Source organism: Crotalus tigris, unplaced genomic scaffold, assembly GCF_016545835.1.
Source record: "Crotalus tigris isolate CLP2741 ecotype Arizona unplaced genomic scaffold, ASM1654583v1 scf7180000019651.407290, whole genome shotgun sequence".
In the NCBI taxonomy this organism is placed as follows: Eukaryota; Metazoa; Chordata; class Lepidosauria; order Squamata; family Viperidae; genus Crotalus; species Crotalus tigris.
Window position 1 is genome coordinate 175,236 of NW_024097642.1, and position 19,443 is coordinate 194,678.

Here is a 19,443-nt window from a genome sequence, read left to right on the forward strand (position 1 = left end):
ACCCGATGATGCATAAGTGGGTTTTGGGTTGCAGTTTGGGCATTCGGTCTCTAAAAGGTTCGCCATCACTGGTCTAGTTCAGGGGTAGGCAACCTTGGCTCTTTTCACCATTGTACCACTTTTAGGATATGGCAACATTCGAGTACCACCAGTCACCTAGCAAGGTGTCAAAAACTTGATGACCAAAACAAAAAAAAAGGAAAAAAGTGATAAAGTACTGGTAGTCTTTGACTTATAACAGTTTGCTTAGTGACTGTTCAAAGTTACAATGGCACTGAAAAAAGTGCCCCCCAAGCCACAGCCAAGCAAGACAGCGCCTGGTGGCGCTTTTCCTCCTGTCCGAGGTTTTCATTGTTGTGAGCGTTTCTGTTGAGGATTGGCAGCAGGGGTGGGGTGGGGGGTGTTTGCTTTTTATTCCAAACACCCCCCACCTGGGTGGTTGCAGCAGGTTTTGGTCACTTCCCATGACCCTGGGACACTATGACCGTCATAAATATGAATCAGTTGCCAAGCATCTGAATGTAAATCACAAGACCCTGGAGATGCTGGAACAATCCAGCTGATTGGCGCTTCTTCAGGGCTCAGCAGAAGCACCAGGATCAGTGCCGAGCTCCAGCTGGAGCTGCTCCTGGCGCTTCCATTGAGCCCTGACAGCCCCGAAGAAGCACCGATCAGCTGGAGTTTGGCGCTGATCCTGGCGCTTCCGCTGAGCCCCGACAGCCCTGCAGTTCCAGCCATCTCTCGCTCAGGCTTGTGCGGTGCTGCCACCGGTTCAGCTCATTCCCCTCCCCACTACCACTTTTCTAGGATGGTCACAGACCACCTGCCAGGTGCCAATGGACCACAGGGGGTACCCGTACCCCTGGTTGAAAAGCCCTGCCATACAGCATTAACCTTGTGAACTCTCAAGCTTCTTCCTTCTGTTAGGTATTCAAGATGGACAGTATTTAATATTTATTTGTTATATATATGCAGGGGTGTGGGTCTATACATATGTTGTACATAGTATTGTTTATGTGTGTGTCATGTATGTGTTTCACTTTGAGGGCAGGCAACTAAATTTCATTTTTGATGTGTGCCGTTGTGCCCACAGTAAAAACATGACAATAAAGGTTATCTTATCTTATCTTGTCAACCCAGCGTCCTAACCATGTAAGCCACCGTGCTCCTACGTGGCCGCTAAGAGACAAAATCAAATCTGCCCTTCCTAGAATAATGACATGGAAGAATTATTTCTTGGATTTGTACCCCTGTCCAAATTTGACAGGCTGCAAGGATTTCCACGGGACCACAACCAACTGTGACTTGATGGGGAAATTCCATGTTTATACGTCAGTTTAGCTAAACAGGTTTACTGAGTTTCTTCTTGATGGATTCCTCTCTACAGACACCCCCCTATGTTAGGATTTTTTAAAGGAAAGAATTAAAATGTCCACACCTCATTTTAAAGAAATCACTGAGTTTATTTTTGGGCTCCTGGCTTGTAAAAAACACATTCGATTTTTTTTTAAAAAAAAAGCCGCTTTATACAAATATACAAATGCACATTTCTGGAAAAAAAATAAATAGAGGAGCAATTATTACAAAAACCCATTATATACACATTAAACTTCACAGACAAAGCTTCAGTATCACTGCATTAGTTGGCACAAGTCACAGTTAAATTACCCCTAATTCCGTTCTTAAAGAACAAAGAAAAATGTCATCTTCTAGGTAAGAAAAAAAAAAACAGACTTTGGCTGAGATTGCTAGCCCATACACAAGAAACTAGCAATAGAAAAGTGCTCAGAGAAATCTAAGTTTAAAAAGAGACATCTTTTCTTCCGAGAAAGCTGACATTCTCTGCAGATTATTTTAATTTGCTCAATACAACACTTTAATCTCTCAAGTGGGAATTTTGCAAACTTTGAAGAGTCAAACAACTTCACTCATGGATTACAAGGGGAGGCAGCCCTCATTCTGACATATCGAGAACTCGTAATGTACGTTAAAGATTTCCCACTACAGATAGTCCTCGATTTACGACCACAGCTGAGCCCAACATTCTTGTTGCTAAGCATGACAGTTGGTAAACGAGTTTTCCACCATTTTATGACCTTTCTGGCCACAGTGTTGCTAAGTGAATCTGGCTTCCTCGTTGACTTTGCTCGTCAGAAGGTCCCAAAAGGTGATCACGCGTCCCCAGGACACGGTGAACCATCAAAAATAGGATTTAACTGCCAAGCATTTGAATTTTGATCACGTGACCATGGGGGTGCTGCAACGGTTATACGAAAAATGATCATAAGTCCCTTTTTTCAGAGCCACCGTAACTATGAATGGTCACTAAATGAACTGTTGTAAGGACTACCTATACCGGGGTAGGCAACTTTGGCTCTTTATGACTGGTGGACTTCAACTCCCAGAATTCCTGAGCCAGCATGGCTCATCTTGGAAACCTCTCCCTTTCCCCTCAGCACGGCTGGCTCAGGAATTCTGGGAGTTGAAGTCCACCAGTCATAAAAGAGCCCAGGTTGCCTACCTCTGGCCTAGGCCTAGGCCGCTTTATGACTGGTGGACTTCAACTCCCAGAATTCCTGAGCCAGCATGGGGGAAACTATGGCCCCCTCATGACTCGTGGACTTCAACTCCCAGAATTCCTGAGCCAGCCTGGCTCAGCCTGGAAACCTCTCCCTTTCCCCTCAGCATGGCTGGCTCAGGAATTCTGGGAGTTGAAGTCCCCAGTCATAAAAGAGCCGAGGTTGCCTACCCCCGGTCTAGATCCCTAGAGTAGGGATCTTCAAACTTGGCTCTTTTGTGACTTGTGGACTTCAACTCCCAGAATTCCTGAGCCAGCAGGCTCAGCTTGGAAACCTCTCCCTTTCCCCTCAGCATGGCTGGCTCAGGAATTCTGGGAGTTGAAGTCCATGAGTCATAAAAGAGCCCAGGTTGCCTACCCTTGATTTATACAGTGAAGCGTTTTCCATTTTATCCCTGCAGATGTTTGCTTGCAAGAAGCCAACCTACAGTAGCTCCTTCTTCAAAAATGTAACAGACTTCAGAAATGGCAGATGATTCAATTACGTCTTAGCCATTTTTTGTGTCTACCTGATTTGAAAGCACACATACAGAGAATAAAGACACCCATAGCTCACTGCAGATGCAGTAGTCACTGATGCGCTTACCACTCAACTTAACATTAATTTCTCACAGCTCTCTCTAATAGGCCTACCATTTTATAAAACGCAGTCTCCTACACTAAGAGAAAGAGGATGTTTCAACAAGGGAAAACTCAAAAGACATTCGTATTTTTCTCTTGGGGAAAATTAAAGAGAAAAATATGAACTGATTTTGGGGCAAAAAAAGTGAAGACTGAACTTGTCCGTGGATCATGGATGTTAACTGAGTAGGGAGTTGGGGTGGGAGGGAGAATACAACTAATATATTTTTTCAAAAGTCATGGAACCCTGAACAGAAGCTGTACATTTTCTTCTGGGTCCTCTTTTATTAAACCAGACTTCACTTCACTCAAAAGTATGCTTTGCTCTCATTTTAAAAAAAAAGATTTGTTAGAGAGGCAGATGAAACGTTGCTGCAGAGTTATAGAATAAAATGATTTTCCTTCTAATACTTTAGAAAAGGAAAAACACCAGAAACAGGGAGGTATTGACTTGATTAACAACAGATAATTTTGAGTACAATGCTTTGGTCAGGCAAGTGGAGAATCTAAGAACTGTCATGTTGAAGGAGAAAAATATTCTTTCCTCCCACGAAGGGATTAGGATTGTGCATACTTAGAACATTATTTGGAAGAAGCGTTTCCAATCTCTCCATTTTTCACTAAAGCAGCCCTATTTTTTTTCTGGTTTCCAAATGGACCTGGAAGGGAGGGGAGGGGGCACCCTACTTATAAAGTTGCATTGACTTTAATAAGCAGATTTCTGAAAACATTCGTTTTTCAATCCAGGAACTACCAATGCAGACAAACAAGTAACTGTAAACAACAACCTAATCAAGGAACTCCCCAAAACATCCCACCGACATTGATGAGGCAAGCCACTAATACATAAAAACAAGAGCACACCCCACTCCTTTCTAGCACTGATGGTGTTACCTAGATGGGTAATGAAACATCTGCAAGAAAAAACACCAAGCTCAAATTTTTTGAGTGATAAGTAGGGGAATATACTTCTTCCCCGATCATTTTTGAAATATGCACTGAATAGATCCATCGATCCATTTCTCATCCTCGGCAACGTTAAGATGGGGAATTCTGGGAGCTGAAGTCCACACATCTTAATTTTGCAAAGGTTGAGAAACCGTGCTCTATCAATAGAAGACAGCGTTTCTAGCTTAGGGTTGAACTGTGGCTTGCTCTGTCATTGTTAGGAGACCACAACATCTCCCCACCAACAATCAACACCCAGATTACTAGAGATTAACACCAACATTAATCCTAGACCAGTGTTTCTCAACCTTGACAATTTTAAGGCATGTGGACTTCAACTCCCAGAATTCCACAGCCAGCATCGCTGGCTGTGGAATTCTGGGAGTTGAAGTCCACATGCCTTAAAATTGTCAAGGTTGAGAAACACTGTCCTAGACCAAGAAGCAGCAAGTAAACAAGACCCCAATCAAAGAACAAGCTGAAGTAAATGGCCTAGATAAGAAACCACAAAGAATATTCCCACCAACATTGAAAGGGCCAGCTATATTAGCACATAAACAGAAGGAAAAATCCCACTTCTAGTACTCATGATGACATTACCTAGTTGGGTAATGAAATGTCTGCCCCCCCCCCCAAAAAAACAAGCTACCAAACTCAGAGAGAACCAAGGACCCCACAGTGCCCTATATCATGTGACTGGCTCTGTCTGCATTCACATCAATTGTGGGGTTGCAATAACGTGCAACCTGTTTCGACTGGGCTTGTAAAAGAGGCATTAAAGACCCCCAACATTGACCAAGGCAAGATGGCATAGGCAAAACCAGGAAGGGTCTCTGAAAAGAGGCCAGTTTAGTAACAGGTGGGTTTATCCCCTCCCAATAAATAATTCTTTAAAAAAGTAGAAGCCATAAATATAAAAAGTTCTCTGAGTTATCATCCACGCTGAGACAGTTTTTAGCCACCCCGCAGATTCATCTTTAAACTACAAGCTCTTGCAAGTGCTGACAAGTGAGGAAGCCGGAGGAAAAAGTCTGCAGAAACACGTTTTGGCCTCTTGTCTTTCGTCACAGCAAATGCTTTTTCCAGCTGGGTTGGTCCCTGATGGATCTAGGCGGCTTCCCAAGGAGGACACTTCAATGCCAGTTTGATCCTGGTCTAAGAAAGGGAGAGACAAACAAAGAGCATGATTTAAGGGGCTCAAATATAGCTCTGATTCGCTTCAAGGATAATTAAGATGAGCTGGTCTCAAAGAGAAACACAAAAGGAAAAAAAATCACCCTCTAAACGCAGGGGTTCTCAACCTTGGCAACTTTAAGACTTGTGGACTTGTGGGAGTTGAAGTCCACAAGTTGAAGTCCACAAGTCTTAAAGTTGCCAAGGTTGAGAACCCCTGCTTAAAGATTGGTGGGGGGAAGCCAAGGTCCTGTCCCAGGCAGTTGGTGGGATGTTCCATTTGACTAATGGCCACTGGACCACAAATGGTCTTCTTGTCATGCTTGAGGAGAACCACTGATGGAGGCTTCCAGATACCATAAAGTTAAATTTATTTTGTGGCGGGAAATGTTGAGTAAAATGCCCAATTTACATAAGGACGGTCAAGAGTTCTCTTAGAACAGGGTTCCCCAACCTTGCAACTTTAAGATACATGGACCCATGTGATCAAAACCACGTTCTTTTATTTTTATATACAAGTTATCCACCCTGTTGACTTTTTTTGACTACCTTTGCAGATGTCCCTACCTCCCGTTTGCCATTTGCAGTCTTCAGAGGCTCACAGGAGGCCCCAGAAAGCTCAACGGTAGTATTTTTGGACTTGAGATTTGATTTGATTCCATCCTCTTTCTCCCTCTCCTCCTGCTCCTTCTCTATCACCACCACCAGTAATTGCTTCTCCTCCGCCTTTCCCTTCTCCACCATCGCTATGATCAGGGGACTGGAGGCTAAAGCATATAAGGAACGGTTGCTGGAATTGGGTATGTTTAGTCAGTGTTTCTCAACCTTGACAATTTTAAGGCATGTGGATTTCAACTCCCAGAATTCCACAGCCAGCATTGCTGGCTGTGGAATTCTGGGAGTTGAAGTCCACATGCCTTAAAATTGTCAAGGTTGAGAAACACTGCGTTAAATGAAGAGAAGGACAATAGCAGTCTTCCAGTATCTCAGGGGCTGCCCCAAAGAAGAGGCAATCTTCCAGTATCTCAGGGGCTGCCCCAAAGAAGAGGCAGTCAAGCTGTTCTCCAGAGCCCCTGAAGGCAGGAGAAGAAGCAATGGATGGAAACTCATCAAGGAGAGAAGCAACCTGGAACTCAGGAGAAACTTCCTGACAGTGAGAACAATTAACCAGTGGAACAACCTGCCTCCAGAAGCTGTGGATGCTCCAACACTGGAAGTTTTTAAGAAGAGATCGGACAGCCCTTTGTCTGAAATGGTATAGGCTTTCCTGCCTGAGCAGGGGATTGGACTAGATGACCTCCAAGGTCCCTTCCAACTTTATGATTATGATTATGATTCTCCTCCTCCAGCACTATTTCTCCTTCTCCTTCTCCTCATGTGCCATCATCACTTCTTTCCTTTCTCCTTCCTTTCTTCTTTCCCTTTTTGAGGTGTTAGGGAGCTTAAGAGGCACACTGTTAGTTTAAGTTCTGGGGACACTGTGGATGTCCTCTGCATTTTTCCAAACATTCCCAAATCAAGTTCTTTCCTATTTTGGGAGTATTAAGGGAGAGCCCAGCTCAGTAGATTTGGGGGAACAACTGTCTTCTCTGCAACACAGTCAGACAACCCCTCACGCTAATTCTGTTGCAAGCAATTAAATTCTGAACTGGCACCAAGACTTACATTGTTCTGTTCCATTTTTGCCACCCTTCTCGGCATTTTACAAACCAGAGTTCTTGGCCGGGAGATACGTCGGTCTTCCCAGGGTCTTCTGCACAAAACACAAGCCTGAAACAAAACCAAAGGTGCTTTAAGTCACACAGAACACAAGGACCTTTAAATGGAAAGTGATACTAAGCTATCTATTCAAAGTTTGTAAATTTTCTATGACGAAACTGTTAATTCCCAGATCATTGTTTGTCATCCATGGAAATTTTTTAACAAAAACTTATAAATATCTATTAGAGATAGATTTACAGGAAGAAATAGTGAAAGGGCCAATGATAGGGTGGGCACGAAATGTGGGCCGAAATATAAATCTGGAAGAATGGGAAAGATTATGGAATATAAATTCCAAACTGACATTGTCAACTGCATATAGGGAAAATCAATACAAAATGTTCTATAGATGGCATTTAGTACCAGCGAGATTGGCCAAAATGTATAAAAATATGAATCCGGAATGTTGGAAATGTAAAAATAAGGAAGGAACATTTTATCACATGTGGTGGCTGTGTCCTAAAGCAAAGAGCTATTGGGAACGGATAAGGAATTGGATACAGGAGATAACTAGGGTGCAAATTGAACTCAAACCGGAACTATTTTTATTGGATATAATAAATTTAAAGATGGAAAAACAACTCCAACACATCATTATACATATATTAACAGCAGCCCGCATAGTATACGCCCAGTGTTGGAAGGGTGAAAACATACCTACAAACGATATGATCATTTACAAAATTCTAGAATGCACGAAAATGAATAAAAGTGCGCTAGAATTAAAAGACAAGGAGGCAACAGAATTTTATGAAATATGGAACAAATGTTATAATTGGCTAGAACAGAGAAAGAAAAAGATACGATTACTGATGTAAATAAATTGTAAATAATATATATGAGATGTATAACATAGTTCTGTTAAAGGAAAAAAAATGTATTCTTTTCATTTTTTTTGTTGTACAGTGAAAAAAGAATAAATAAAAATTAAAAAAAAAACACAACAAAGTTTGTAAATTTTCTGTGACAAAACTGTTAATTCCCAGATCACTGTTTGTCATCCATGGCAAATTATGACCTGTGGACTTCATCTCGCAGAATTGCCCAGCTAGTATACTGGAAGTTGAAGTCGTGTTCATTAACTACTATTGTTTTTTCCAAAATATAGGAACCAAGACAACACGCTGTACATTAGGCACTAAGGACTGTTCTTGTAAAAAATGGATAAAACATTTCTAACCTGTTTTATGACTGAGGGTGGAATGAATTTAGGTCTCCTCAATCCCAGTGTGGGACATTCACCACCAGCCCATATCGGTTCGAGAACAGTGTTTCTCAACCTTGACCATTTGAAGGCATGTGGACTTCAACTCCCAGAATTCCACAGCCAGCTTTGCTGGCTGTGGAATTCTGGGAGTTGAAGTCCACATGCCTTAAAATGGTCAAAGTTGAGAAACACTGTTCTAGAACTCAGAGGGACTGGCTTAAAATCAGCGAGCAGAAGCAGGGTCTCCGTGTTCCTAACCCAACCTGTCAACTGCTACAGCTCTCTCTGCAATTGCCCCGTTGTGGTTCTTCTGATTGTCCAATTTTGCAAGCCGATAAAAGATCAGCAGCCTCCTTCCCTCGTACTGAGGCTTCTTTTGAGGAATGTCTCCCCTGAGACTGTGGGGGTTAAATTCTTGAATTTGCTTCAGATTAGTAAAGTAGCTCCTACATGCCTGGAATGTGAGCCCGGAGGAGGATCACTTCACTGGATCACTTCACTGTACATAGAAGAGATTTGATGAGAGTAGACCAGGCTCTTCGGTTAATAATAATAATAATAATAATAGTAAAGTTGGAAGGGACCTTGGAGGTCATCTAGTCCAACCCCCTGCTCAGGCAAGAAACCCTACATCATTTCAGACAAATGGCTGTCTAGTCTCTTCTTAAAAAATTCTAGTGTTGGAGCATTCACCGCTTCTGGAGGCAGGTAGTTCCACTGGTTAATTGTTCTAACTGTCAGGAAGTTTCTCCTTAGTTCTAGGTTGCTTCTCTCCTTGATTAGGTTCCATCCGTTGCTTCTTGTCCTGCGCTTTAGAGAATAGCTTGACTCCCTCTTCTTTGGGGCAGCCCCTGAGATATTGGAATACTGCTATCCTGTCTCCCCTTGTCCTTCTCTTCGTTAAACTAGACATACCCAATTCTAGCAACCGTTCCTTATATGCTTTAGCCTCCAGTCCCCTAATCATCTTTGTTGCTCTTCTCTGTACTCTTTCTAGAGTCTCAACATCCTTTCCACATCGTGGTGACCAAAACTGGATTTGTTGACCTTCGTGTGACTCCAGAAAGCCCAGATGAAAATACCAATAAAGGAGAATATTTGCAGCTCAGAGTTGAAATGAGGGGTCCCTGGTGCTCTCTGAGCTGGGTGGTTTTCTTGCAGACGTTTCATGACCCATACTAGGTAACATCATCAGCATTGATGCCCTGGTGATCTTATCTAGGTTGGGTAATGAAACATCTGTAAGAAAACAATGCAGCTCAGAGAGCACCAAGGATCCTTGATAGATAAAAATTCTTACTAGGTAGATAAATATGAAGCATTGAAATCCAGCACGCAAAGACACACAGAGAGAGCTGTTCTCTGGGTCATTCACGTTTCCTCGGAGAGATATTTTCTACCAGCAGTTCTTTGACATCTATTAACATGAAAAACCAAAAGGTTTATCTTAGATTTTTAAGAAGAGACTGGACAGCCATTTGTCCAAAATGGTATAGGGTTTCCTGCCTGAGCAGGGGGTTGGACTAGATGACCTCCAAGGTCTCTTCCAACTTTTATTATTATTATTATTATTATTATTTATTATTATTATTATTATTATTATTATTATTATTATTATCAATCATCGCACAGTCAGCCAGATGTTCAGACTGGATTTGGCATTTTGTCTACCTATCGAGTCCTTACCCAGGACCTGGGATAGGCAGATGTGGATGTTTGATGGTATTACAGGTATCGTCACAGGATGGAAGCAGTTCCTAATAAGGCTGCCTTTTGCAATTGACTAATAGCGAATTTGTCAATGCCAATGGTGTTCAAGTGGTGCTCCAGTTGTTTTGGGATTGCACCCAAGGAGCCTATGACTATTGGTACTACCCTTGCTTGCTTTTGCCACAGTCTTTCTATTTCTATTTGTAGGTCTTTGTATTTTGTTATCTTCTCCAGTTCTTTCTCTTCTATTCTGCTATCTCCAGGCACTGCCACGTCCACTATCCAGACTTTTTTGTCTTTCTTATCGACAATTGTTAAGTCTGGGGTGTTATGTTGCAGGTGCTTGTCTGTTTGAATTCTGAAGTCCCAGAGCAGTTTAATTTTATCATTTTCTATGACTTTCTCTATTTTATGATCCCACCAGTTTTTGCTTACAGGCAAATGATATTTTTTGCAGATCTTCCAATGCACCATTGTTGCTACTTTGTCATGCCGCTGCTTGTAATCAGTCTGTGCAATCTTCTTGCAACAGCTTACCAGGTGGTCCACTGTTTCTTCAGCTTCTTTGCATAGGCGGCACTTACTGTCTGTTGCTGTCTTCTCAATTTTGACTTTGTATGCATTTGTCCTTAAGGCTTGGTCTTGTGCAGCCAGAATTAGTCCCTCGGTCTCTTTCTTCAATTTTCCTGCTCTTAGCCATTGCCAGGTTTGTATTTATCTGCTTTCCCAGCTATTTTTTTCATGTATTGGCCATGTAGTGCTTTGTCTTCCCATGCCTCTATTCTGTTCTTCATTTGGTCTTTCTTGTAGGCCAGTTTGGTCTCTCCAGTAGTTAGTAAGCCTTCCTGATATACTAATTTCAGTGCATCTTCATCATTGTTCTTCAGATATTCTTCCAAAGTCATTTTTTCTTCTTCAACCATCTGATGTACTTGTAGCATTCCACGCCCACCTATTTGCCTTGGTAGATAAAGTCTATCAATGTCACTGCGTGGATGAAGGGTATGATTCATTGTCATTATTTTTCTGGTCTGCCTATCCATTGCTTTTAGTTCTGCTTGAGTCCAGTCCACTATTCCAGCTGTGTACCTAATGACTGGGATTGCCCAGGTGTTGATTGCCTTTATGGTATTTCCTCCATTGAGTTTGGACTTTAAGATCTTCTTCACCCTCTTGATGTATTCACCTCTAATTTTTTTCTTGACTTCAGTGTGCTTGATGTTGTCAGCTTGAAGGATACCCAAGTATTTGTAGTACTCTTCCTCATCCAGACTCTTAATGCTATTTTCGTGGGGCATCTTGATTCCTTCAGTTTTCACTATTTTTCCTTGTTTGATAGTAAGTGTGGCACATTTGTCCAAGCCAAACTCCATTACAATATCTTGGCTATATATACGGACAGTGTTGTTGTTATTATTATTATTATTATTATTATTATTATTACTATTACTATTTATGGAAAGATAGCAGATGACCAGACTGTTTCCCCTAAATTAATTCTCCAATTTGTAAAAGGTTCTCCTATCCTTGAGTTAATTTGTAAAGATGCAGGTTAGATTAAGGTATTATTCGGGCCTTTTGCTTGCTAACTAAAGTCGTGCTCCTAAAAGCAATTTTGATTAATAAACTGAACATGAAACCAGATGGAATTACTCCAGATTATGAGGATTCAAAACTAAAACAGCAGCTACTATGAATTCACAGCTTTTTTAACATCATTTTTTAATTTTTTATGTCATTTTTATATCATCCCCCTTCAAATCCATTTCTCTGCACTTTATTTCACCTGATTTTGATTTCTTGAGGAAACAAAGGCTGTTTTGATTTTTGAAAAAGGAACATTGAAGAGCAAAATAAACCCAGTTCTCGACTTATGAGTACAAGGGGAACTAAAATTTATATTGCCAAGCAAGGGGGGTCATTAAATAAGTTGCCACTGATTTTACAATCTTTTTTGTCACAGTTAAGAGAATCACTGTAGTTGTTATTTGAATCACATGGTCATTAAATGAATCCAGCTCCCCCCCATTGACTTTGCTTATGGGAAGCAGGCTGGGAACAGGCACATCCAGGTGGTCCTTGATTTACAACCACAACTGAGCCCCCAATTTTTGTTGCTAAGGGAGCCATTTGTTAAGTGAGTTCTGCTCCATTTTACGCCATTTCTTGCCATAGTTGTTAAGTGAATCACTACTGTTGCTAAGTTAGTAACATGGTTGTTAAGTGAATCTGGCTTCCCCATGGACTTTGCTTGTCCGAAAGTCACAAAAAGTGTTCACATGACCCCAAAATACTGCAACCGTCATTTTTTGATCACGTGACCCTGGGGATGCCACAACGGCCGTAAGTGTGAAAAAAGAGCGTAAGTCGCCTTCTTCAGTGCCGTTGTGACTTTGAACGGTCACTAAAGGGACTGTTGTAAGTCGGGGACTACCTACACACAAACATGCGTGCAGGTGTGAATTGTTTAGCTCAGGGATAGGCCACCTTGGCTCTTTTGTGACTCGTGGACTTCAACTCCCAGAATCTCTGAGCCAGCCATGCTGAGGGGAAAGGGAGAGGTTTCCAAGCTGAGCCAGGCTGGCTGAGGAATTCTGGGAGTTGAAGTCCACAAGTCATGAGGGGGCCATAGTTTCTCCATGCTGGCTCAGGAATTCTGGGAGTTGAAGTCCACGAGTCACAAAAGAGCCATGGTTGCCTACCCCTGAACTAAGCCAGGGGTCTTCAAACTTGGCTCTTTTATGACTGGTGGACTTCAACTCCCAGAATTCCTGAGCCAGCCATGCTGAGGGGAAAGGGAGAGGTTTCCAAGCTGAGCCATGCTGGCTCAGGAATTCTGGGAGTTGAAATCACGAGTCATAAAAGAGCCAAGGTTGCCCACCCCTGGTTTAGCTCAAACTGACCTTCCCTTCCCTCCCGGCCAGTCTGCCCAACAGAAAAAGATGGTGGGGACAGGGCATCACCGCCATTCAGACGGTCAGGTGCTCCCTAATGGGGATCCTCCCGCAAGCACTCACTTCTTCTGCGTTTCTCCCGACTTCACGCGGATCCGTCTGATCTGCAGTTCTTTGGACGAGGGATCAGGCTTGGACCAGTAATTTTTCATTTGGCTCCAAAAGTTGTACCAGGACTGGGTGGTGCTTTCCCAAGTGAGTTTGATCCTTAGGATATCACCCACGTCTTCTTCTGTGTAAACCAGGAAGGTGTTTGTATAGTTGAGGCCGATCTGATCGGATCTGAAAAGGAAGCCAGAGTTGAACCGATGCCCGTTCATCCGCCAGCTCAGCCCTGCTCCAGCGGGGAGACCTCAAGGCCCCGTAGAGACCAAGGGTCAAGCTCATGAGGTAGATTAGACCCCCGAGCTGGAAGTTCCCAAGCCTCATTTCACATTATGGGGGCACTAAGAGATGCAGTGTACGAACGCAGAGCCATTGAGAACTTCTCTGGACCCTTCCCCACTTTAAAACAAGGGATCTACCAACCTTTCCTAGGATAGAGCTAGGCCAGGGGTAGGCCACCTTGGCTCTTTTATGACTCGTGGACTTCAACTCCCAGAATTCCTGAGCCAGCATGGGGGAACTACGGCCACCTCACAACTGGTGGACTTCAACTCCCAGAATTCCTCAGCCAGCCTGGATCAGCTTGGAGACCTCTCCCTTTCCCCTCAGCATGGCTGGCTCAGGAATTCTGGGAGTTGAAGTCACGAGTCATAAAAGAGCCAAGGTTGCATACCCATGACCTATACCATCTCAGACAAGTGATTGTTTAGCCCAGGGGTAGGCAACCTTGGCTCTTTTATGACTGGTGGACTTCAACTCCCAGAATTCCTCAGCCAGCCTGGCTCAGCTTGGAAACCTCTCCCTTTCCCCTCAGCATGGCTGGCTCAAGAATTCTGGGAGTTGAAGTCCACCAGTCATAAAAGAGCCAAGGTTGCCCACCCCTGGGCTAGGAAAACAAAATGTGGAGGTGGCCTTCTTAGAAAAACAATATCAACTTTAACGAGAATGACTGATATTTGAAGTTTTCCACTTACACTTCCAGAGGCAGAGGTTCCGAATCGCCGCTGGTTCCATAGAAAGTCACAGAAAAAGACGGTTCCGTTTCTCCCAGGCTCTTGTAACTGAAGACGTGGATCTTCAGCTGATAGTGGAAAACTGAGAAAGACAGAGGAGAGTGGCAAATTTGTGGTAACCTAAACAGACATGGTGTCATGGTTCCGAGGGCTGAAACTCTTCAAAGAACTTCGAGGCATTATTTACCTTAAAGAATCTTTATTTTGAATAGCATAGCATCGGCACTGCATAATCGAAGCCAAAATCTGAATTCCCCTCCCCTGGGCGCATAGTATCAAAGCACAATTCCCTCCTCCAGTTAACAATCATAAATCACATTCTCCAATTAGTTTGAAATGCAGGCTTCCCCTCCAGTTCTCCAGCCCGCCAATTCTTATCATCTCTTATTTCAAAAACCTTGGTTCTCACACAGGTTACAGTATTGTTGTGTCTAACTAAACTCCCATGCACATTCCTCCTCCCCCCCCCCCCCAGTATCATCTAATTCAGTGTTTCCCAAACTTGACAATTTTAAGGCATGTGGACTTCAACTCCCAGAATTCCACAGCCAGCGTTGCTGGCTGTGGAATTCTGGGAGTTGAAGTCCTCATGCCTTAAAATTGTCAAGTTTGGGAAACACTGATCTAATTCTAACTCTAATTCTAAGAGTAAAACATAAGAAGGAAAATGGCTGCATCTCCATCTGTTGTCAAAGCAAAAACATCTGATGTTAGCAGCGTTGACACATGGCTTGCAAGGGGAGGGCCAAGGGGCAGAGGATCCGAGTGCCACCTGTGTTGTCGGGGCCCCAAACTAGAAGACTAGAGAGAATCAGAAAAGCAGTAGGGGGTGGATGATGGATTCCCTAGTACCCAAAGGAGAAAGAAGACCACGGCTTTTGCTCCACCACAAAGCTCTTGCACGCCAGGAAGTTAATTGTAGGCAATCCTTGAAATACGACCACAATGGAGTCCAAAGTTTCTGTTGCAAAGACAGTTGTTAAATGAGTTTTGCCTCATTTTTAGGACCTTTCTTGCCACAGTTGTTAAATGAATCACTGCAGGTGTTCAGTTCGTAACACGGTTGTAAAGTGAAACTGGATTCCCCATTGGCTGAGGGATCGGCACTGAAAAGGTGACATGAGCGTTTTTCACACTTACGACCGTTGCAGCCTCCCCAGGGTCATGTGATCAAAAGTGAGACGGTTAGCAACTGACTCATATTTATGACGGTCGCAATGTCTCCTTTTGCAACCTTCTGACAAAGAAATCAACGGGGGAGCCAGTTTCACTTTACTGTCGTGTTACTAACTTAACACCTGCAGGGATTGGTGGCAAGAAATATCGTAAAATGGGGCAAAGCTCACTTAGCGACGGCCTCGCTTAGCAATGAAAATGTTGGGCTCCGTTGTGTCCGTAAGTCGAGGACTACCCATAGCAGGATTCGCCTTACCTTTGAAAGGCATGTCGGCCCTTGTCTTGAGGTACATCTTGCTGTTGCGCTTGTTCCGCATCTTCTTGATGTTGTATCCGATGCTGTTGCAGCGATTCTTCCGGCAGCTCAGGCAGATGCCCTTCTTGAAGCGCCCGGAATCCGTGCACTGGAAGGCAAAACTCTGCTTGTCCTTGTTCACCAGGGAGTCCACAAAGAGGTGCACGGACCGCTCGTGTTCACAGATCACAAGGTCTCCGATCTCTGGAAGGGGAGATGGCCCACAGGGAAGAATAACAATAACAATAACAAGAACAAGGAGAAGGAGAAGCTGGAAGGGACCTTGGAGGTCATCTAGTCCAACCCCCTGCTCAGGCAGGAAACCCCATATCATTTCAGACAAAGGGCTGTCCGGTCTCTTCTTAAAAGCTTTCAGTGTTGGAGCATTCACTGCTTCTGGAGGCAGGTGGTTCCACTGGTTAATTGTTCTCACTGGTAGGAAGTTTCTCCTTAGTTCCAGGTTGCTTCTCTCCTTGATCAGTTTCCATCTGTTGCTTCTTGTCTTCCCTTCAGGGACTTTGGAGAATAGCTTGACTCCCTCTTCTTTGGGGCAGCCCCTGAGATACTGGAAGATTGCTATAATGTCCCCCCTCGTCCTTCTCTTCATTAAACTAGACATACCAATTCCAGCAGTTTTAGCCTCCCCTAATCATTTTTATTGCTCTTCTCTGCACTCTTTCTAGAGTCTCAACATCTTTTTTACATTGTGGTGACCAAAACTGGATGCCGTATTTCAAGGTATTAATATTTCACGTCAATTAACACTTCATTGGAACCTTGGAGTCCTAGTGGACAATCACTTGACCGTGAGTGAGCCGGGTACAGCAGCAGCCAAAAAAGCTAACACACTCCTGGGTTGTATAAACAGAGGCACAGAATCAAAATCAGGTGACGTATTAGTACCGCTTTATAAAGCCTTAGTAAGACCACACCTGGAATGCTGCAGCCAATTTTGGTCACATTATACAAAAGATGTTAAAATTTTGGAAAAAGTGCAAAGAAGAGCAACTAAGATGATTAAAGGCCTGGAGACTAAAACTTGAAGAACGGGTGCAGGAATCGGGTATGGCCAGTCTAGAAAAAAGAAGGACTAGGGCAGTGATAGCTAACCTTTTAGAGACCGAGTGCCCAAACTGCAACCCAAAACCCACTTATGCATCGCCGGGTGGCGGGTGGGCGTGGCCCCCGAGTAGGCGTGGCCCCTGAGCTGTCAGCTCACGCTCGCTGTCCGCTCCAACTTGTGCTCGCTCGCTTGCTCACTGTCTGCAGCAAATGCTGCTTCCGCCAAAAGTTGCTCCTTTTATAGCCTCTTGCCTGTTCCCAGACTGGGCGTGTGCAGAGAGCTGCGCGTGCGCGGAGAGGAGGAGGGAACAGCTCAGCCCAGCAATGGCTCGCGTGCCACCAGAGACGGCTCCGTGCGCCGCCTGTGGCACGCGTGCCATAGGTTCCCCACCACGGGACTAGGGAGTGACAGGATAGCAGTCTTCCATATTTGAGGGGCTCCCACAAAGAAGAGGAGGGGGTCAAGTTATTTTCCAAAGCACCAGAAGGCAAGACAAGAAACAGTGGATGCAAACTAATCCAGGAGAGAAGCAACTCAGAATTAAGGAGAAACTTCCTAACACTGAGGACAATTAATCAGTGGAAGGACTTGCCTCCCGACGTTGTGGGTGCTTCATCCCTGGAGAGTTTTTAAGAAAAGACGGGACAACCACTTGTTTGAAATGGTATAAGCCGGGTCTTCTGCTTGTGGGGGGTGGGGTGGACTAGAAGACCTCCAAGATCCCTTCCAGCTCTATTCTGAACTGAACTGAACTGCAATGCAAAAAAGCCCATTTCGCATTCTCCTGCTCATGTGCAGCAGCAAAGCCTATGCTTTTTGGGAGCGCAGCAGAAGCAGAAGCTCTGCCTGGCCCACAACCAGAAAGGCCAGCAGCCAAGCATGTTGCAGCGCAGCCCAAAGGACACACATATCATTTAAATAATGAGGGTGATGCAGAAGCAGTTGGAAACGTTTCCTAAACTGAAATGGCTTTGTATTTTAAAAGGGAAGGCGTTGCCAACGATCGCAAGGCCTCAGGGCCACTAGCCAGGCAGCCCCACAGGCATCCTTCTCCCCTTCCTAGTGCCACAAGAGGGAGAGTCCCCAGAAAGAGGCTGGGAGTTTAAATAACGGCTTTGCATTTACAAAGCGTGCGCCGTAGTTTAAAGTCCTTCCAGAGGATATTCTAGCTGAAACCCTTAAACACAGCCCTTCCAAGGCTGGGCTCCTTCCAGAATTTGGGGGCTACCAATCCATAATGCCTCCCAGGAGCCGGGCTTTTGATCACACTGCTCAGGGGTTATGGGAACCAAGCTCAGCAGCAACAGCCATGTGGAGAGTCAAACTCAGCGAGAAGGCATTGCCTCCTCCCCCTCCTCCTCCTCCTCCTGTCCAGTTTAATGAAAATAAGGACTAGGGGTGACATATTGCAATCTGGAATTAGGCATGTCTAGTTTAATGAAGGGAAGGACGAGGGGGGACATGATAGCAGCCTTCCAGTATCTCAGGGGCTGCCCCAAAGAAGAGGGAGTCAAGCTATTCTCCAAGGCGCCTGAAGGCAGGACAAGGAGCAACGGGTGGAAACCAATCAAGGAGAGAAGCACCCTAGAACTAAGGAGAAACTTCCTGACAGTGAGAACAATTAACCAGTGGAACCACCTGCCTCCAGAAGCTGTGAATGCTCCAACACTGGAAGGTTTTAAGAAGAGACTGGACAGCCATTTGTCTGAAATGGTGCAGGGTTTCCTGCTTGAGCAGGGGGTTGGACTAGAAGACCTCCAAGGTCCCTTCCAACTTTTTATTACTATGGATCATTGCACAGTCATCCAGATGTTCAGACTGGATTTGGCATTTTGTCTACCTATCGAGTCCTTACCCAGGACCTGGGATAGGCAGATGGGGATGTTTGATGGTATTACAGATATCGTCGCAGGATGGAAGCAGTTCCTAATAAGGCTGCCTTTTGCAATTGACTAATAGCGAATTTGTCAATGCCAATGGTGTTCAATTGGTGCTCCAGTTGTTTTGGGATTGCACCCAAGGAGCCTATGACTATTGGTACTACCCTTGCTTGCTTTTGCCACAGTCTTTCTATTTCTATTTGTAGGTCTTTGTATTTTGTTATCTTCTCCAGTTCTTTCTCATCTCTTCTGCTGTCTCATCATCATCATCATCATCATCATCATCATCATTATTATTATCTTTCCAATATCTAAGGAGCTGCCACAAAGAAAAAAGGGGTCACCCTGTTGAAGGCAGGAAAAGAAGTAATGGATGGAAACTAATCAAGGAGAAAACCAATCTAGAAATAAGGAGAAATCTCCTGACAGTGAGCACAATTAATCAGTGGAATAGAAGTTGCCTTCAAAAGTTGTGGATACTCCATCACTGGAGGTTTTAAAAAGAGATTAGACAGTTATTTACCTGAAATGGTATAGGCCAATAGTAGGCAACCTCGGTTCTTTTATGACTCCTGGACTTCAACTCCCAGAAGTCCTGAGCCAGCCATGCTGAGGGGAAAGGGAGAGGCTTCCAAGCTGAGCCATTGTTGGCTCAGGAATTCTGGGAGTTGAAGTCCACCAGTTATAATAGGGCCAAGATTGAAGACCCCTACCCTAGGCCTAGAGTCTAGACCAGGGATAGGCAACCTTGGCTCTTTTGTGACTCGTGGACTTAAACTCCCAGAATTCCTGAGCCAGCCTGGCTCAGCTTGGAAACCTCTCCCTTTCCCCTCAGCGTGGCTGGCTCGGGAATTCTGGGAGTTAAAGTCCATGAGTCATAAAAGAGCCAAGGTTGCCTATCCCTGGTCTAGACTCTAGGCCTAGGGTAGGGGTCTTCAATCTTGGCCCTATTATGACTG

General features: G+C 44.2%; 1 protein-coding gene across 2 annotated transcripts in view; it reads right to left on the minus strand.

Annotated features, from left to right (window-relative positions):
* Positions 1-3,424: 3,424 nt before the first annotated feature.
* Positions 3,425-19,443, minus strand: part of LIPG (lipase G, endothelial type) — a 35,009-nt gene continuing 18,990 nt past the window's right edge. The window contains exons 6-11 of one of the 2 annotated variants that reach the window (XR_005559245.1): positions 15,503-15,745; positions 14,032-14,152; positions 13,016-13,234; positions 6,986-7,090; positions 4,585-5,302; positions 3,425-4,455 (exon numbers count right to left, since the gene is read on the minus strand). Coding sequence is in view for 1 of the 2 variants with exons in the window: in XM_039364108.1 (XP_039220042.1) it covers positions 5,281-5,302; positions 6,986-7,090; positions 13,016-13,234; positions 14,032-14,152; positions 15,503-15,745 (710 nt within the window). In the remaining variant the exon portion in view is untranslated. Of the gene's footprint in view, positions 4,456-4,517; positions 5,303-6,985; positions 7,091-13,015; positions 13,235-14,031; positions 14,153-15,502; positions 15,746-19,443 lie in introns of those variants that run through there. The other variant, XM_039364108.1, reaches the window with a different exon arrangement.